This window comes from Melanostigma gelatinosum (genome assembly GCF_949748355.1).
Source record: "Melanostigma gelatinosum genome assembly, chromosome: 6".
Classification (NCBI taxonomy): Eukaryota; Metazoa; Chordata; class Actinopteri; order Perciformes; family Zoarcidae; genus Melanostigma; species Melanostigma gelatinosum.
Window position 1 is genome coordinate 17753117 of NC_136639.1, and position 20767 is coordinate 17773883.

Below are 20767 nucleotides of genomic sequence, written 5' to 3' on the forward strand. Positions count from 1 at the left end.
GATTTGATTCCTCCACATAATTTGAGTTTTGGAATATTAATTTATCAATCCATTCCAGCTGCCTCTATCTTACATAAATACTGTTTTTTTAATGCTTATCTTCTTAACAGCTTTAAAAGGTAAGCAGTCACTGATGTAAAGTATATTCCACAGAAATTCATTGCAACATTCCTTTAAAAGAAGTAACTTACAAAATGTATTGAACATATTTTATTTTCAGTTTGCTGAGTGTCAGTTCACAAGGTTAAGCCGCTGCAGATACACCAATGTGTCCATCATTGTATGCTCACATACAGTATATGATCACTTGCTCTTCATTACAGCGAGTAGTTTGATGTTTGATGAAAATGTTCCACATCAACAACAGTAAACATTTGAATTGACTGCCAATGGACAACGGTGTTACTACCCACTTAAACAAACGGGCTACATTAAAGCTTAACACCTGTTTCTGTTACAGCTGGAGAGAAGCCCATTTATATATCTGGCACAGAGACATGATTGGCTTTATCCCAGGGAAAGGCGACGATGCCAAGGCTGCACGCCTACTGTATGTAATGGTGCCAGCCAGCTCGTCAGTAGTAAATACAACGTGTGTGGTGTATTGGAATGTGGGCCATCTCTTTGTGGTGCTGCTTGGCATAATGCCACAGGTAGAAGTCAATGACCGTGGAGTTGATGTCGCAGGTCCGCCCGTCCCTCTCGTGCACCAGCTTGCAAAGGCGGTCTTTGATCAGCTCCACAGACCAAATCGAACAACCTCGGATCTCGACCTCTCTCCTGTCCCCTGAACTCAGCAGCTCACCTGGTAGAAACGGGAGACAAACGCATAACACACAGAGAGATTATTACCGTTTCTAAAGGATTCATTTCCTTATGACCAGAGAGACACATGTGCACATACACTCCTGTCTCACCGTTGTTCAGCGCCTTCATCAGTGCGTCAGAGTATCGTAGTGCTCCGAGGTAGACGAGAGCCTGAGGGACCCTGTAGTCTGCAAACATGGTGAGCCAGTCCATGTCAATAATGTCACCCTCTCCTCTGGCCTCCATGATGCCCCAGCAATCTGCCACCAGGATCTGAGCTCGCTTGTAGAACGAGATTCTCTTCCCCTGAAACAAAGAGTGAGGCAGCTCGACACTCGCTGCTAGATACTTGAAGTGCTACTCGATCTACTGCTTTCATTAAAAATCATGGCACCAACGCACAAGCACAGAGTATAATTGGCTCCCTGGCTGTCTGTTTAATATAATTATTGTCACACTGTCTGTGGCCAGGAGATGGAACTCTCACATCAGAATTCATCTTAAGTTCTTCAAACGCACACATTTATCTTTGATCACTTACACTTCCTTTATGCTTTCGAGATGTTTTTAAACATTTTGTATGTTCCTGAAATACTATGAATTCAAATAGTCTCCACAGTTGTGCAGTACACTCATTGTGCGTGCAATGAATTTGAGAGAAAAACTCTGTAAAATGAAAAAGATGAAACACCTCTGGGTTATTCTTTTTTTCAAATGGTGTGGAAGTTACATTTAGAAGTACCAGAATTCCTAATTATTTTAGTACATGAGATGTAGTAAATATTTGAATCATTGTCATGTCTTGTCTGTGACTTGAACTGGTAGTAAAAATATAAAAATTTCATGGATGTTTTATGGGGAAATTATTCTGGCAAACATGAACTCATCCAAAAATTCCCAAACTTGAAATATTCCATAACTGTATGATCCCCTAAGCCCTCTCCAACTCTGACCTCATACGTAACGTCGTCCCTGTAGGAAGGGATCTTCTCCACGACGAGTTCCACCATTGTACGAGCGTCGTTCCCGGCCTGGCTGATAAAACTCCGGAAGCTTCCGCCATGTTCCTGCAGCACGCGGCCGCCTTCAGTCAGCACCTTGTTAGAAAGATTCATTATGTTCAAATTGAACTATTACGATGAGTCTAAGAGCAGCATACCTTCAATTACCACCAATTATTAAGGGAATATAGTTCAGCTAATAATGTAACACCCACATTAATTATATGAGCCTGGAAATCAGTATTTCTTGGTTAATAAGACAAAACTAATTTGAGACGGAGTGGATTTATCGAATAAAATCTAATCTGTCAAGGATCCTGGTATGTACGGTTGGAGTTTCATGTATTAAATAACACGTGCGACTCCACACACACACATATGTAATGCACTATGTAAGGATATAATAATACGCTGTGTACCTTCTTTGTTCAGTCTATTGACCAGAAAGATGAGATGATACATCCTGTTTCTTTCTCACCACATCTGTTTCTCTTTGTCTTTCAATTGAAAAGCGCTGCTTTCGCTTTGTGCTACACATAAGTGGGTTTTCATGGGCTCATGCAGAAGTCAGCTTTGCATTCAGGAGTGTCAAATACTACGCTTAGTAAAAACACAAGGCACGAATGTATTAATAGTGATACCGATATAAAATCATGGAAGCAGCTTGTGGATTTTGATGATTGGTATATCTCTAGTGCCAGGGGATGTGATGTGGGACAGAACCTGGTGGCGCTCCTGAAGCATGGGCATCGGTGTTTCATTGTCTGACCGAAGGACATGTCCCAACTCCTCCACACTCATCTGAGAGAAGTACTTCGGATCAGTGATGGGTAAACCTGTGGACAGTGGTGGAAGAAGTGTTCAGATCCTCCACTGAAGTAAAACGATCACAAAATACGAGTAAAAGTCCTGAATTCAAAAAAATGCACAGAAGTATGATCAGCTAAATGTATTGAAGGTATGAGAAGTAAAAGTACCTGACTATTTGTGCCATACGGCTGTATGGCACAAATACGGCTGCATTGTATTACAGTAATATATTCTATTATTCAGTTTTTATTAAGAGCATTTTAATGTTGTAGTTTGTCAATGTGGAGCCAATGGTTGGGTATATACCACTGGGTGGATTATAGTGCTTCATCATATCTTATAAGCATCTCATATGTTTTTTTTATTGTAAAGTGACCAGTACCTCCAGCGGTCATATCTGTCTCAATTGTGACCTTGAGTAAATTCACTTAGTTATTTTCCACCACTGCCTGAGGAGGGGAGGATGATGGACTTTTATTTTATTTATCTTTATCTAGACAAGAACTACTGGAGAGAGAAGACAGTCGAGCTACTAAGGTATGAAGTTATGGCATTCTATAATTACAGGAATATAACTCCACTGAAGCCAATTCTCGCTCGAGGCTCAAAAGACATAATTTGTTCTGATCTCATGCTGTCAACCCTCAAGATTCACACTCTGGAGCAGAGCTACCTGTGAGCTTTTCTGAGACAACCTGTTGTAATTATAAAGGCCACACAACGACCACACATTGAGAGCACTATTCCACATGAGACATAATTGATTCATATCCGGAGTCATTCACGCCAATTATGAACGATGCACAGGTGCTTGCAGAGCTACAAGCAATTCCCCAGCAGTCCAAGTTGAAGTAAAGGGCACATACACAATAATTGGTAATAGCGGTGCACAACAAAGGTCCACAGCAAATAGGAACAAAAAGAGACGTCAAAAAGGGGCTCGATTATACATCTTTCTCTCCAGAGACCAAGCTTCTAACAAAGAGGATAAATTGTTCTGACATTCTATCACCCAGATTGTTTTTTAGTACAATCTGGTTTATTTCCTGTGAAAGTTTGATGAATCCTGCTAAAATGTTGCTCACCAAAGGTAAGTAACAGCTGTGATGCATCGCCTCAAAATTGCACCTGAGAAAGGAGGGTGGGTTTTGTGCAAGCTGAATCAATGTTCTATTAAAAAGCACAATGTGTTATTTTTAACAGTATAAAATGGTGTTGTAAGAGCCCTTTAACAAAGTAAGCAAAACAACTAGATTCATCATTTGTTGGTGCTCTCACCTTCCTCCATGGCCCTGGTGACGGCAGCACACAGGGTCATGTAGCCCGTGTACGTGGTCCCTTCATAGGTCACCTCACACTGTTGAGTCTCTTCCTCTGGCCAAAATGAGAAGTTCATGGTGTCTACCACAAACACCCAGTTCAAGGCCTGCGACGTTGAAAAACACAAATTATCAAGAGAGCAGGAAAAACAACCCGAGGCTTCAACCGGAATGCATAAACTGTGCAGTGAGCAAGGAGGCAGTTACTGCACTGAAAACAAAACAGGTTAAAGAACGGATAACAGACGGTTTAAAAAAGGTGGATTCACTGCGAAGCCTTCATTTAGTGGGGATCCATTTTCTAATCTTTCACCAGGGGATGTACACTTGTGGACACAGGTCATGCTACAGGTACAAACATTCAATTCACCAGTGGTTGTCTTGAATTATTATTTTACTGTTCAGCAAAAATGAACCTCTAAGCCATATATGACATTATTTTTCCAGAATTGTGCTTTTCCTCCATTCATGGCCAGTTTTCATGAATCAAGACCTGGTTCTAGACCGCTGAATCCCTTCCGATTTGCTCAGCGATTCAAATTGTGGGAATGAAACGCAGTGTTGGATGAAGTATTCAGATTCTTGATTTAAGTAAAAGTTGAAATACCATATTCTAAAATAACTCCCGTAGAAGTAAAAGTGCAGAATTAAAAATCTTCCTTCAATAAAATAGCTCAGAAGTGACCTATTATCAATGTGGAGACAATTCTGGATATTTTATTGATCGATTATAGTGCTGCATTATAATCATAGAGTGAGGATATCATCAGAGTACTAAGAGCTTCTCAACATTTATAAAATAGTTGATAATTAGACAATAACCACATCTCAAGCCATCTTAGATTCATCGTGTCCATATTATTAGCAGGACTGAAGACGTGCATTCTGGGCCCTCTTTTAATTCATTGCTGTTGCAATGTGCACGACGTGATTCACTTCTCATGTACTCTAATATTGTATTTCTCAGGGTGGTCCTGGCTGTTGACGGACTCCCCTGGTCAGAGGTTGGTGCTGGAGCCAACGGATTCGCCTTCTTCCAGCCGCTGGCGGTCAGATCGTCACTGTGTCGGAGGTTGTAGAGCATCTCTGCCACCTTCTGCACTCCTTCCTCTTCGATGAACACGTCCCGACTCCGCTCCGCTATGAACTGCCCAGACTCACGTGGGAACAGAAGTGGCTCCATGATGGACACTGTGCTACTGTATGGAGAGGAAACACACCCGACGGGACACATGTAAATGTAAAATACATTCACCGGCAGTCCCTACATGAATCAAAGGAGATAGTGTAAATAAGTACATCTTTCCTTCTGCTGCTGTACATCACTAGAAGTGTTAGATAGGCCTATTTATTTGCAATTGCTGACAACTTAATTTGCTTCTGTGATTTTCGGCTCCTTCATACTCCAAAGACATTGGAGTTTGAGGAGTCTTGGTTATAATCAGACACATTACAGTCTTCGTGAGCAGCCTCTATGAGCATTGGTGGGTGCGGAGGGAGATGTGAATGCCAGTGCCCTTTTCATACTGAAACACCAATGTTGGAGCTATTTATTTGATGTTGTATTTTGTTATTTCATTTATAAGTAGTATTGTTTAACTATTGTAGATGTTTCATATGTTAAGATTATTTTTCTCTTTAATAGTAATTTGTTTAGTTCTATTATTTTTTGGGTAATTACTGTGGGCACCTGTTGCTATTTAAACGAGTAGAAAGGTAGGCCCAGCATGCACCGGGGTGGGCGTATAGTTTTTACCAGCTGCACAGCAGCATTGCACTGCACAGGACAGGAGAGACAGCACGACAGGAGTTTTGTTAATTAGTTTGTTTGTTTGTTTTATTTGCTTTATTTAATAAATACACAAAAATGGAATCCTGCTTGGACATTTTACTCTCTTCTGGCTGCGTAAGGATACCGACCACGGTGCATCAGTGGCGTTTGATTATTATTTGTTTGTTTGATTTAGCCGACAAATGGCCACTACAACCAATATGCTCCATACATCTCTGGGGAAGTTCCATTTTGAAGATAATCTCCCTGCTTTATTAGATCATTCATAATGTAAATCAAGAGGGGAGAGATGAAACGAAGCAGGAACATTTTTAAAAAGAGAAAATCTGTGCTGTTTTTCAAACTCCTTTCACAGTGTTTTTAAGGTAGGACGTCACTCACCTCATGCAGGCGCGGTGCACAAAACATAAAAGCCCTGCACACAGGACCACCTCTCTGACCAATCCCATTATTAAAACCAAAATAACTAAATTAGATCCATCTTTGAGAACCTCTGAAAGCTGCCTGGATCTACTCAAGGTGTTCAATGGCTGTGTTAATGTGCTCCCTATCAGACTGATAAGATACTGTGACGCCAAAACATAGCGACCTCCTGGAGGAAATTCATTTTCACTCTTCTTTCTGTGCTGAGACAAATTATTTTAAAAAGTCGTTTTTAATGGAAAGAGCAGTATTGTGCGCGAGCTAATAAGATATGCCCAGGTAACCTACATCACGTTTCACTGAAAACTGGACGAGCAAAGTGCATGTAGTAACTGACTGTGTGGAGTCATCAAGGTTTTTCCCCACTAATACAGACATTACACACTGATTACACATACGGATACAAACTCTGTTCAGCGACAATGTTCACTTTATTTTCCATTCATGAATGGATGTTTGACTAAACTTACCGATGAATGCAGGGGAAGTAACGCTGTCGCCTACAGCAAGCGCGTGATCCTTCGTGTTTCCACTACCTGGTTTCCAGCTGTTGACCAATCAGAGCCTCCCTTGTGAGCTCGTCGCCGGCCGATAAACCAATCATAAGAAGCCAGGAGAGGAACCCGGAAAACGTGATATCCATGTTATGGGCATGGGACCTTTAACACGGTATGAGTTCCTTGGTTATGGATACGCAAAACAATGTGTAAATATACATTTAAAAAAATGTTTTATAGAAATTAGATTTACTGGGCCAGTTAAAACCTAAAATGGTGTAATTTTAGAGGTACAATACATCCAGTAACTACCCAATTAATATATTTTTAAAGCAGAATTGTCACAAAAAAGTCCAGCTTCTTTGATGTGAAGATGTGCTGCTTTTCTTGGTCGTATATGATAATAAATAATATTTTGGAGTTTGTACATACCAATTAGCAAATGGGCTTTTTGCAGATATTGTCACCATTTTCTGGCATTGAAGACAATCATATAACTCACTTGGTCCAGACAATAATCTACAGATTAATAGGCGATTCTTGATAGCTGTAACTTTAAATGTAACATGCATGGAAAGGCAGCTGGACTGCTGCCTAAACTACCACATTAGCTTTTAGCCCAGATACCATCTGTGCACAGAAAACTGATCCACCTGCAATGATTTTGCAATTAAAAATGCAAATTGGTTCAGTAAAAAGTGGCACCATCTTTATTCATTTTACAATTTGACAATGTGAAGTCTACAGCATGGAGAGCAAACAAGTGTAGAGCACAGGAAATTGCAGGGACAAAATATACATTCAATATAATTTGTCAAAACTCGAATAAAATGTCAAAACAAATGTCTAGCTACACATTTCCATTGGTGAAAAGGTACTCAAATTATTCGAATTTATGTCATCACACAACTACCATGGATATTCTTACAAATTCTTATGTATCTGGTTTGAACAAGAGTCCCAACTTAAACATCCCCAAATCCATTCTGAAGGGGGAAATTTCCCACATCTCTTAAAATAAAAACAAACAGTTCAAAATTAAAAGAATTGTCGCTTACATTCTGCATGTTGCACAGAGTGGTAATGTGGTACACATGTGTGTGAAGGGACCGATAGACAAGCGAAAGCACACCCAACCCAAGCACGTGCGCGCACACACACGACAGATTTAAACCGGAGACACAAGCATACAAATACAAGTCATAAAATCAAAACCATCAAAAAATGAAGGTTATGTTTATTTTTGTCTGTCAGGAGACTGAAGAATAGTTTGATAGATGAGTGTTACAAAACAAAACAAAAAAAGCAAAGTGTATGAGATAAACTAATGGACCACACTCTTAAAATGTGGAGCATCTACATTTTCTTTTATGCACAGGAATGTTGGACATGTTTCATTGAAAAATACAAAAATAAATTCAAAAAGACACCCACAATCCAGAATAATAGTCTGAAGGGGATGTGTTGGAAAGGGGGCGGGGGGAAGGGGAGGGGGGGGGGGGGCAATCTGAGTCTGCTTCAATCTGAGTCTCCTGGGTCTACAGCAAATGACCAGAGTACTGCTTCACACTGAAATAAAAAGAGTGGAAAAATAAATAAAATACACAAGAGGAAAATTACAATTCACAAGTCAACGATAGTGTCAATATATAGCTATGCAACTGTAGCAGGATGAGATCTTGGGAGGAAACGGGTGAGGAGGCAGAGCAGGAAGGGAGACGGAGAGCGGGAAAGACAGACGGGCAGAGAGAGTACGACGGGGGGGAAGATGTGAAATAAATGGCCGACTGAGAGCGAGGAAGAGGAGGAGGAAAAAGAGGGGTGTGGTTAGTCCTTGTGTCCAAGCAGGTGCAGCACACTGAAGAGGAAGGGGGGGGGGAGGAAGAGGGAGGCAGGATTAGTTACCATGGCAACACTACACTACAGCTGTATTAGCAGTCGTGGCTAAGCTCGGATAACATCAACAAGGAAGTAGTGTGCATTATACATGCCTACTGGTTGCCAAGGGAGACAGAAGAGGAGGAGCCTGTGCTATTTGGCAGACTGTGATTTGTTGTCGGTTGATCTAACTAAAAACAACAAAATCACTAGTCTTCCACACAGCAGCAGCCAGGGGAGAATCAATCCACTCCCTGCTTCACACTGAAACGGCTTAGATGGCAAACATTCTGATTTTTGTTTGTTTTACTTCTACCAAATCATATTCAATGGACAAATATGACAAAGAAGCGTGTCAATTACATTGACCCTTTTAAAATAAAATGCTATGGACTTTGCTTACTCATTCACAGCCATTTCATGCAAGAGGAAGGTTTGTACTAGTTGCAGGTTGCATGGGGAAAAAGGAAGGGGGTTAGTGGAGAAGAGACAGCAGGCAATAGAAATACACAACCCAACAACAAGTGGGCTAGATAGTAGTAAGAGGCAATTTCAGAAAAAGACATTTATGAATTTATAATCTTAACAATGTGTATATATGTGGGACAAAGGGTTGAAAGAGGTAGAGAAAGAAAGCATCAGTAGATACTTTTAGCTTGCATGAGTTTACAAGACTGCACTCTCTGAGATAGTTTTGAAAGCTAGTCGGTTTGATGAGCACAATTTCATGGCCTTCATGGTTCAACTACAACTAGGCTGCTGAATCAAGACAGAATTCAAGTATACTCATTGTGAGGCAATGTGAGAACTTACCTGTTCTGTAGAAGGTACTGGGCGTTCTGGATCTGATCCTGGGTGCCAGTAATGGTGATTATTCGGTCCTCAGAACCTTCCAGAGGCTCATCGATCTTGATGGAGGCTCCCGACTCATGGCGGATCTGTTTGATCCGCTGGCCTCCCTTACCAATGATGGAGCCAGCCAGCTGTCGGTGGGGTACAGAGGAGAGAATGAGAAGGAAGAAAAGACAAACATGGGGAGAAACATTTTAAGCAATGGGAGAAGATAAAAAATGTAATATCGTATGTATGACATGCTCAAGAAAATATGAATACTACTACTTCTCAAAGGATGTTTGTCAGTTACACTGAAAGACTACTGAGTCTAGAGTGAGTTCAATGTGTGGGAGACGACATGACTTATTGGCACAAATGCATGACTAAATGTAATTTTTTAAATAGGTTAACGAGAGTGTGCAGATAACATGATCACATATGGTAATGCAGGGTTTTTATTACATCCGACTGAATGTTTTTTGACACGAGGGTATAGTGGGTGAGGTACACCGATTTGTCTTTGGTGTGCCAGTTTTTATGTTACGTTGCCATCATATACTCACATCTTTAGGGATCGTCACTTGTGTGGTAATGACGGGGCCACCCATATCATTATAGGAGCCACGTCCGCCTGTTGGCCAGGAGGGAGGAGGACCACACAGACATACAGGGAAAAGAGTAAGTAGAGCACTTGAAATCAATCCTCGGCTGCCAGCATTGTCACGCATAGCTCAGCAAAAATTCCCCATCATTCTGATTGAAAGAAGGTGTGAAGACTCACCTGACTGGTAGCTATCCCAGGAGGAAGTGTTGTCTGAGCAGGAGAGAAAACTCAAAATAAACATTATGTCTGACATTTATAAACAAAGGTATTTAAATACTAAACTCAAACATGTGACTCATCATACAAGATCTTCTGAAGAAAGCCTTTTAATTGGCTCTGTGTGTGTCATCCTAAACATTTGCTGTAAAGTAAGATTATCGAAAGAGAATTCATTGTACCTGGAAGTAAAATGTCATTCCACTAGTTTCAATGCAAAACCAACAGCTCAAACATCTAAATGTGAGCTGCAATGTCCTTCTAGCCATGTTGACACTGTACACATTTAGTCATATTGTCTATGAACACATTCAGACTACATGCTACACTACAGTCTGTTGAAGAGGGCTCCACACAGACCCGACAGCCTTGAAACCACATTCATATAATGACACAGGGAAAAACAACACAGGCTTAGTACTCACCATATCCTCCTCCACTCTGTAAGAAGCAAACAGAAACACAACAGGGTTACATACGGTACGGTCGATTTGTCTCATCTTTCTACACATCCCAGCTGAATGGACAGAGGACTGGAAGCACAGATTTATGATGATGATGATGATGCAGCTTCGTCCACAGAGCAGACGCGACTAAGAACCCGTTTTCATCCATAAGCCAGACTCCTCCTCTTTCCCTCCCTCCATCCCCCTTCCCTCCTTGCATCTCCATCAGCCCCCATTTTCACCTGCTATTATACTGCTGCTGTCACCAGGGCAACAGGCAATTCAAAAAGCTGTTGCTGAGCAACGGCAGGCAGTATCCTGCTAGCTCATAGAGAGAGAGCGAGAGAGGCGGGAGGAGCGAGAGAGAGACCTTCCAGTCTGTCAACAAAGCGTTATTATTGCCTAGCAACCAACCATGGCCACCCCCACCCCCAACATCCTCCCCGTCTTCGCAGGAGAAACCGGCTGGCCATGAAAAGTACACAGTGAGAGAGCAATTATAGCTGATTTGTATGGGCTATCTCCGACTGTGGCGATTATCGTTATTTTGGTGGCTTACGCCATGCAAACACTATCTTGAATGCTTGCATGGCTCAGATGAGTGTGTGCACACGAGTGACCAGCTACAGTTGTGTTGTCAGTAAACTCTATTATCATTACAGCACAATCGCAGCATATTGCCTCGTGCTGGGACCAACCAGTGTGCAAGCCTGAGAACACTGGCACCCAAGAGCTGCATGCAAGGGTCACTAACCATGTTATCGCTGTAGCGATCCGGTCTGCTTCTTCTGTCACTGGTGATGAAATGATTGGGGGGGGGGGGGGGGGAAGAGAGAGAGAGAGCGAGAGGCAGAAAGAAAAATAAAATGCTCAGAAATTATTTTTTTTTGACAACATACCAAAGGAAATTTGTGGTCTAGGTCAAACTGCACACACGCTGAGCAAGATTACAGTATAAACACATTTCCTCTCAGCCATCTTCCCACACAGTAACAGGAACAGCTCCGACAGTGTTCTGGTGAGAGAAGTGACAGGTGGTGGTGGTAATGATGATCAGAGCCATGGGCGGCTGATTCTCTCCCCCCCCACCCCCCCCAACCAAACTGAGCTCAAATAAAGGAATTTGCGTAAGAAACATTTGGCTTTATCTGGTACTCTTGCTGTTGTTGGATGTTACCTTCATGTGAAACTACAGCCTGTACAGAGCTTCATACGGCTTGTTGCTTTAGCTTGACAGAGTTTCTCCGTAGCCACGTTGTATTACACATTGGTGATATTAGCTTTAATGGTACTAATGCAAATAGTGGGTAGGGCAGAGCTTCCCATTTTACGTGTAAAAGTCTGCCAGAATGTTGCATTCAAATACAACAGTACATATCAAAAACTGACTTCTCCAACTACAAGTCAGCATGCCGTTTTGCAAGGGCGCTCAGGTGACGAAAGTCAGCTTCATATCAGCACATGACCATCATATACACCACCACAACTACTTCCTCTCAACCTGGGGAAAACTGGGAGCGAATAGCAGATTGGATATCAACACAGGAAAGACGTGGTTGTACAACATTAGTGTAGTTTCCTACAAAGTGAGACAGGTGAATTGGGATCAGGGTAAGGGACTGAAGCTGCATTCACACCAAATCAGGCATTGCGGCGAAACCGGCAGTCCTCTTATTCATTTGAATGTGGGAAGTGCGTTTAATCTGCAGCGGTGGAGACACTGTAAAATCACACTAAGCGAAAAGTTAAAAAAGGAGAATAAACATTTGGAGAAACGCAAACAGACGTGACGCTAAAGTGGCCAAAAAAACGTAACCGCTGATCCAGAGCTTTACAACCCCGCCACCAGGGCACAAAGGAAATAATTGTTGTGCGGCCAATTGGTGTTAATGGGCAATAAATAGGTGACACTCCCATATCGACACACAACCTTGTGCTAATCACTGCCATGCATGATTTGGTGTGAATGCAGCCTTATGCTGGCTAGGGGACTACAGGCAAACGGACAGTAGAGCAATGGATGTTTGTAAGGCAGTCATTAGTGTTGAGAATTAGGGATGACAGGAAGACAAAAGGGATACAGAGTGTTATTAAGAGTTACGAGAGCAAGTAGATAACCAGGCATATTCAACAAAATGCAACAATAAAGAATTAACATAGGAAAATATGGGATGTGTAGGAATACCTCAACACATACAATGTCATTTTAATATTAATTAATTTTAAGTCTTTTCGAATGGAAATTATGCTTAACTTTAGTAAATCATCCTCACTAAGACCAAAGGATAAAATGCTACTCTACAATGAGGAAGCACCACCCAATGGTATTAATGAGGACTGTTTGCGTCGTTGAATTGCCTTTACAGAGCACCTACATGTATTGTAGTATAAAATGACAGAACACCAAAGTATCCCTGTTAGGATAAGTTAGGAGGTTCGGGCAAAGGTTTGGGGACAGAAACTTACTTGGACCTGTCCTCTGAGCCACGGTACGAGTCATAGTAACGATCTTCTCTGTGGGCAAGATGGAGATGGGAAAAAGACACACAAACACACCCAGACATACAGTGATGAGCACATACAATTTATGGAATGATAACTGTGAATACAAATGTTTCCAGAGGGGTGCATAGTGCGACACTGGACTACATGCAGAACACTGGACTCAGTTTAACCTCTGAATTAGACAATGCAAAGCAAGTTGAGCCTGACTGGAAACTAAGCCCCTGAAGAGGGATTAAGCTTTGTGTACGCAGATGCAGAAGGAAACAAGTGCTCTAGAATATATGTGGGAAATATCAAACACTTACAAGTCAAGAGGTTAACAGGAGTAAGAGGACTCTCAACTTCAAACTGACGAGTAGGATCATGAAGTCACTTGGTATTTCAGTGTTCAGTAAAACAAAGAATGTGTACAAGATTGTATCTGTATTAGGCATCGAAAACATGCCCACTTCACTGATCAGCTAGGGTCCGTTACGCCTCTACTTACAAACTCAATTAAGTGTCCACGCCTTTGCAGGACAGAAAAGAAAAAGCAAAGTCGGAGAGCGACAGAAAAGAGCACCAGCCGGTAGATTCTTTGTGATCGTGTCTTACCCTCCTCTGTGTGGGTGTCCCATAGGCATGCTGCGTCCACGCCCGCTGCTCCCCCTGCCAGCCCTACTCGGGTGGGGTGGAGGAGGGCCTCGGCGGGGGCTTATCTCATCGTAATCACGGCGAGAAGGAGGCATTGGTCCCCGTCCCCCTCTGCTAGAGGGCATTCGTTCAAACCCACGGTCTCCACCGCCGCTGGACCTGCTCCCACGCATGGGGAACCCTCCCATCAGCCTGCGACCTCCTCCCCTCTCTTCAAACATGACGGTGAAACCACCATATTCATACGTTTCATCGTAGAAGTTGGGGTCGTAGGGCTGCGCACGGCCCTTTATGGGAGCCTAAAAAATGGGGACAGAAGGGAGATCAACTGACCTGCTCAAATATATTTCAAATGCAGTTTACAAGAATACAGGTGTGGAGGGAATAAATGTGCACCTATTAACAACAACACTATACTCCTGACATAAAACTAAATCTCACTGAAAGGGCATTTAATGTATTGATGCAACAAAATAAAAATAAAAACAATCGGCTGGAGTTTGACATGCTGTTGCCACTTGATTGTCCTCCACTATGCAACATTTTATTTTTCCAACAATCAATGTATTGTGAATCAGAAAAAAGATTAAATATGTTATTCTCGCCAATGACAGAAAAAGGGCCTCTGGTCCACTGTAACAGATACTCACTTCAGCGATAAGCTCCAGCATAGTCTTGATACACTCGACCACTCTCTCAGTTTTACCGCCGACCAGCACCACACGGTCTGTCGACTGAGGACAACACTCCTGAAACAGCTTGATGCTGGTCTTTGTGTTCTGGAGACACAGATACAGGCACACGTGAGGATCACAGAACTAAATGATACAGCAGCTGATTCCACTTAAGAAAACCATTACAGTTCACACATCAAATTACTACTGTGTCATTTTATGGGTATATTTTCACATCTTTGAGGTACATGAAGTACGGTATTCTAGGACATAAAAGATTGAGCCAGAGGAAAATAACAGTTAGGAAAACAAATAAGCACAAACCATACAAAACAAGACAAAACAAATCATTCCCCGTTATACCTCCAGCTTCATTTCATGAAGAGTATTCTTGTTACAACTGACGTAGGCTGTGTGAGAATCCATGTTGTACATTACTCACACAAGTCAGTCCGTTAACAGATTTAGTGGTAAAAAACGGATCCATACCCCATCAACATACCTCTCTGAGCTCCTTGATCTTGGCTCCCTTCACTCCAATGATCGAGCCAGCCAGGCTCTGATGGATCAGGAGGCGCAGCTCACAGTCAAAATCCATACCATTGTACTGCTGGTACTGAGCAAAACATGTCGCATGTTAGTACTTCGGCACAGTCTATTTAGTTCTCTGAAAATCTCAAATGTGCCCAAGACTTGGGTTTCTTTCTAATTAGAGCGATATCATGCACCTAAAAGGCACAAAATAGGCACATGGCAACAGTCTTATAAAAAGCCTCAAAAGGTAGCGCAGACACAAGCAAACACGTTTTGAATAAGTCAAGTTCAATTAAACCACTTATTTACTGGTGCAAACAATAGCGAAAGCGCACAAAACTAAAAAAAAAACAGAAGTAGAAAGCATCTCGGCTAGACAATGGACATTTACAACACATAGCTTGGTGATAACGGTTAACATCCACCATTGCTTTCAGTTTTAAATAAATGGTTTAGTTCATTGGGTTCAAAAGGACTTGACATGAAGAGAAGAAACCAAGTTCAACAAGTCCTCACCTCTTCCAATGTTGGGATGATCTTTAGCAGGATTTCGCCAACTGTCTCGATGTCGGCACTGATGCTCAGGATGCTTCATAATTCACAAAGATGATGGGGTTGGGGTAGCCAGTAAGACCAACCAGGGGGGAGGGAACAACATTTGAGATTAGAGAACTCGTAACATCCCCTTTCAAGCCATAGAAAACCAGCCACACCCAATTTAACCAACTAACTACTGAAACTAACACAGCCATATGAACTGTTGAGATCCAGTGTTTTCTAAACTTGGTCATGGTCACTGATAATTCACCACTGTAAGTGGAAAAACTGGCACCCAAATATGCAATGAAAGAAATCAGTCATTTATCCAGAGAAAGGAAGAAAAGAGACAAAATAAAAAAGGACCCAAAGAAAAGTGACTGCATTTGGTGACCACTGAAGGGGCGAGACAGGGGGGGGTAAGTCTGAGGAGGATCTGGCAGGAATAAGCACCAAAGGTGCCAAAGAGAACTCTATAGTCCTAAAGCATAGCTGGGTGGATGCACACCACAAAGCCTTCAAAGTGCCTAACACAACATTGAAAGATTAGGGACGACTGAGAGAACCGATGACTCCTCTCTCATATTTTTAACCACGTTTATCAAAGCATCCCGTCGTTAAATAACAGCCCGGATAGAAATGTAGATGCTTCATTTTGGCCAACGATAATATATAGAATCTTGTTGTCTGCACCCACCTAGTTAAACAATAAAATAAACAATGGATTTACTGATCAAGGTAACTTAAGCACACTTTGTACATGGGAGTAGAATGGTAGACAACTGAGGGAGAGCAACAGAGCAGATTATATCATGGAAAAGTAGGGTTGCCACCGCTATTTAAGGGGATGGGAGAAGCAATAAATGCAACACCAAAGAATGCATGGATGAGTGGGATAGAGAGAGATAATCTGTACGTTCAATAGCTCCAGTAGTCAATAACTAAGTTCAGATGAAGCAGAAGACAGGAAAGGAAAAACACATACAGACACAACACTTGAATCCTAGCTTGCCTTTTGCGTTTCAGAATGGATGGACAATCACGGGTCTATCAGTACAATTATAGCATCTCAAGGAAAGAATGGGATGGTGCGAGAAGCAGGTGAGCTTATGAAAGTAACGGGGTAAAAAAACAAGAACACCAGTATATCCACTCTGAGGGGGGAGGGAGGTGAAAACGCAAAGATAGTGGAGGGTAATCATCAGCAAAAACATAATAAAAAAACAGATATACTGCACAGATTAAAGCAAAGATTTTAAAAGACAGTGGCAGATTGTGGAAAAACCCTGACAACACCATCCTAAGTTTATCTTAATGTTGACGTGACTTTAAAAATGGCATAAAAAAAGGATCTCGACATGGCTTTTACAGGCAGATTTGGACATGAACGCATTTAGGCATTTTGACTCAGGCTAAAATACTAAGAGAACAGGTAGGTTAAAATACAGTGACTTGACAGAGGCAGGATGACTATTTATTATTCATCTCTTTTTGTTTGTTTGACCTGTAGTCAGGCAGTGAGAGGGAGGAGCTTAGGGACATACCGCTCAGGCCCACTGCTGTCTGGGACTGACACACTGGCATTGAACTGGGCGTGGAATGGGCAGGGGCCAGGGCCATTCGAGCACAGATGTCAATCAAGTAAGGCGCCCATTTAGGGACAGGGCACGATTATGGACAGGGCCAACCAGGGTGTCAGGTGGGCGGGCGCAGGAGGGGCCATCCAGAACATGGGCAACAGAGGAGGAAGTGGGCAAAAGTCAACAGTAAAATAATAAACAAGGGAGAGGGAAGAGGGAAGAGGAATACATTTTTAATATACAGGCTCTACACTGTTCAAACGTGACTTTAATTTGATTCTCTCAGAGATAGGTTTGTCAAAGAGAGAAAAGGAGAAAATGTGACATTGGAAAATGGGTGATGGCATATCAAGACCATGATAAGTTCAATGTTGGGGAATAGACCAGAGACAGTGAGAGAGGGGGGTAGAGCAAATTGTGGAGGGCTAGAGAAAGAGGCAATGACATTGAAAGATTAAATATTAGTCAGGTTGCCTTATTAGCTGGCGTTTCAGGTGACCTCATGAACACCGCACTGTGCCAATAAATTTTGATTAACAAAAGCATCAGTGTTGCCACACCAGCATTGTTAAAATAAATTATCACGATGGAGAAACAAACTGACATGAAATTGGACTTTCGTGCCAGGGGCCAGTTTAGCTGAGGTAATCACATGATTATCATATGAGAATAAAGAGGTAAAATCAACCCGAAATGGTTTGTCTGACGTTTTCATGAACAGAGGGCTAATATCAATACAGACACTCGCTAACCACAGCCCATATTAACATAGAAGAAAATATTGCCAATTACCAAAGCAAGTTTGTAAACAGATAACGGTAAATGATTGTCATTTTTTACTGCTGTTCCATAGAGGGGGTGGGTATGTTGGGAGGCTGAACATCAGTGAACGGTAAAATAAATAATACAAAATAAAAATTCTGGGCATATGATATGTATAAAATGTACTCACGTCTGTACGGAGGGCTTTGATGTTTTTGCCACCCTTCCCAATCACCGCTCCTGCATTCTGAAAATACAGAGCACACTCAACTTATAGCAGCAGTGAGTCAAAGGGGACAAGAGAGGCCGCAAAAAAAGAGTTTACATTTATTCCCCCCCAATATTGGTAACCCTTGGAAAAATGTTGGATACATAGACTCCATTGTTTCCCAATTTTTGAGAGCTAGCTTATCAAAGGAATTCAACCTATGTGTCTTGTAATTTATGGCATTACGGTGTTATACTGCACTGAAGACATTTTTGTTCTCTCTACTTCTAACCATAGAGATGCAAGACTTGTATGTTGCAAAAACAAGTCCATAGTGCATTAAAAAAGGTAGAAACTGCATCCGATGAAAAGGTTTGAACCTTTAAGTCAAGTGTTTCTATGTCACAGTACCTGAGTTGCATGTTCATTCTGCCTCACAACCTTAGACGCCAAGGGCCAAATTCCTTTGCGTAAATCTGAGATTTACCATCTACAATGACCTAAAAATGTTATAATATATTGTCATAAACATTGAAACTATATTTAGCGAGAATTTGTAGTAGCACAACGTCTGTAGGACTACCCCTAATAAAAGGGTTGAAATTAAATTATCCAAAAGATAAGAGATGTCATTAGGGAAACAACTAAAAATATGAAAAATGGATGGAGTACAAGAAATCTGGAGTCTTACTGAAGGTCTGCACAAAACAGAGAGAAACATTTTGAAATGAAAGGCAAACTGATTTACTTTACTCTGCAGGAGGATGCGAAGCTCAACCATCTCGTCTGAGTTCCTGGAGCGCTTGAATGATTTCTGGTCATCTGCATCCTCAGCAGGGCGCTTACCTGGAATAGGGAGATAAAACCACACATTGCATGAATAACCCTCCACTAGATATTAAAAAAATAAAAATTAAAGACCACAGAAGGCAGGAATCAACACTACTATTGCTATCCTTTCCTTACATAACACAGATACATTTTAAGGTGTATAGATTTATAAAATCTGCCAATAAACTGGTGCATTCTGAAAACATAACCGGAAATGTAAAAGAGCTTGGTTTCATACCGTTTGTCTCTGTGTTGCCGAATGAAGTATCGTCTTGCTGTTCAATTTCTGTCTCCATGGTCTTCTGAGAGTGAAGGAGACAGGATGGGCAACACGGTGCGGGGAATAGGCAGCGGCAGCAGCAGGGAGAGAGATGCAGAAAATTGGCCCCTGTGAGCTGTGGAGGTCTGTCAGCATTGTGAAAAGGAGAAAAAGAAATATGTCAATTCAAGCTTTGTGCTGGAGAGCCAGCTATTCAAGAGCCCGGGATGAGAGGAAAACTGGCAGAAAACCGGCACTCACCGATATTTATTACAGGGACAAGGGCGTGTTGGTAGGCGGAACTAAATAAGCAAGAACCAAACAGCTGCTGCGACCTGTCGGGAGGGAGAGGCTAGTTGAAATACTGACATATACTGAGACAAAAAGGCTCAGCGAGAGCAAAGGCAACAATTATGATCGAATACATTTTATTCCATTCCCATGTAGGAGTGACTTTAAATGATATTTACGTTCACTGACGTTTCAAGTAAAATATGTTCATAAACATCCATCCAGCGAGCATTAAAGACAATATTTACTTACTAACAGAATTATCATAAGAACGTAGCTCATCAGTTATGTTATGCCGGTATCGTCACATTAAGAAGATTGCTTTCGTGGAGAGCGAAGAAGGCATTTGCACTGTTTCGGAGAATCAGGAGCTGAGTCAATCAGCCAGTGATGAACGAACAATATTAATATCACCGCTAATGTTAAATGTTAACGTTACCGATTAACGCTAATCTACTGCTATCTAAACCAGTCAACACGGCGGGTTCTCCATTTTAAGCAATCGTATAACGCAAACTGAATAACTAAAGCCAGAATTGAAGCAACGTTCGCGAACAGTTGTACTCAGTGTGCTAACTTAGCTAACGTTACCAGGGTTGCTAAATAGCCTGGGTTAGCTACGAGCTCCGTCGTGTAACGTTAGGTCTGAACCAACGTTAGCTGTTAATACATGATCGTACGCCCTTTTCAAACATTGTACTAACAGTTAGTTACATAGGAGGCAAGACGTTGCGATGCGTCTGTGATCTAACGCGAGTGGGTTGATGAAACACGACTTATCGGTCAATACAAAGACCAGTCCGAACCACTCAAGCTAGCGACTAGCGTTAGCTAATTTCGCCATGTTGTAATCAGTTCGGTGGGGCACAAGGGGCACGCCAGGCTAATTAAGCAGCAGACACGATATACGGAACAAAGTGACTGCCAAAGACATATTTATTTGTATATTACCTGTGCACTGAAACTACATTAAGCTCAATGTGGCATCGAACAACTGGGAAATATCGTCAAAACACAAACCTGCAGTGCAACACCTTACTCGTTCCCCTTCCTTCTCTACCGAACATGGAACTGTACCCGTTGAGTTAAAGAGTGCCGACTGGTTGAACAGAGAGTAAATCAAACAGGCGGGAGTAACCATTGGCTAGAAGAGACGTCAATCAAAACAGCAGAGGCGTCTCCAAAATAACACGGCTATAATCTCTATTTCCGGGTGCAGTTTGATCTGCAGGTTGCTCAAGTTATTCCTGTATATAACGTGTGATGATCTGCAAGGCTTGTGTTACGTGGTGTCTTTCTAAGTACTTGTAGGGGCACATTTGTTAT

The 20767-nt window shown here is 41.9% G+C and overlaps 2 protein-coding genes across 4 annotated transcripts; both read right to left on the reverse strand.

Annotated features, from left to right (window-relative positions):
• Nucleotides 1-315: 315 nt before the first annotated feature.
• qng1 (Q-nucleotide N-glycosylase 1) lies at nt 316-6702 on the reverse strand. Its single transcript, XM_079270252.1, has 7 exons — nt 6623-6702; nt 4931-5136; nt 3897-4043; nt 2532-2644; nt 1761-1904; nt 918-1113; nt 316-805 (listed from the first exon to the last, which is right to left on the reverse strand). Exons 2-7 carry the CDS (start codon nt 5118-5120, stop codon nt 576-578), a joined length of 1020 nt encoding a protein of 339 aa, XP_079126378.1. The 5' UTR covers nt 5121-5136; nt 6623-6702; the 3' UTR covers nt 316-575.
• A 634-nt stretch (nt 6703-7336) lies between these two features.
• hnrnpk (heterogeneous nuclear ribonucleoprotein K) lies at nt 7337-20513 on the reverse strand. Of its 3 annotated transcripts, none has more exons than XM_079270832.1 (17): nt 20462-20513; nt 19412-19485; nt 19130-19296; nt 18809-18906; nt 18043-18099; nt 17055-17098; nt 15490-15562; nt 14942-15049; nt 14416-14544; nt 13727-14064; nt 13094-13141; nt 11382-11421; nt 10607-10622; nt 10143-10175; nt 9925-9992; nt 9341-9510; nt 7337-8218 (listed from the first exon to the last, which is right to left on the reverse strand). In XM_079270832.1, the coding sequence occupies exons 3-17, from the start codon at nt 19185-19187 to the stop codon at nt 8188-8190; spliced, it is 1311 nt and encodes a 436-aa protein (XP_079126958.1). In that variant the 5' UTR covers nt 19188-19296; nt 19412-19485; nt 20462-20513; the 3' UTR covers nt 7337-8187. The 3 variants fall into 3 exon arrangements, with proteins under 3 accessions (XP_079126958.1, XP_079126956.1, XP_079126957.1); XM_079270830.1 differs by having other exon boundaries at nt 14942-15055; XM_079270831.1 differs by lacking the exon at nt 19412-19485 and having other exon boundaries at nt 14942-15055; nt 20462-20492.
• Nucleotides 20514-20767: the final 254 nt, after the last annotated feature.

Bases quoted from the DNA above. Each gene is read 5' to 3' on its own strand.
- hnrnpk (XM_079270830.1), bottom strand. From the start codon at position 19,187: ATGGAGACAGAAATTGAACAGCAAGACGATACTTCATTCGGCAACACA. The intron at 18,907-19,129 runs GTATGAAACCAA...TCCCTATTCCAG, and splicing joins CGGCAACACAGAGACAAACG to GTAAGCGCCCTGCTGAGGAT. The intron at 14,065-14,415 runs GTGAGTATCTGT...CCCATTTTTTAG, and splicing joins TGCTGGAGCTTATCGCTGAA to GCTCCCATAAAGGGCCGTGC.
- qng1 (XM_079270252.1), bottom strand. From the start codon at position 5,120: ATGGAGCCACTTCTGTTCCCACGTGAGTCTGGGCAGTTCATAGCGGAG. The intron at 1,114-1,760 runs GTCAGAGTTGGA...TCTTTGTTTCAG, and splicing joins GGGACGACGTTACGTATGAG to GGGAAGAGAATCTCGTTCTA. The intron at 806-917 runs GTGAGACAGGAG...CGTTTCTACCAG, and splicing joins GATGAAGGCGCTGAACAACG to GTGAGCTGCTGAGTTCAGGG.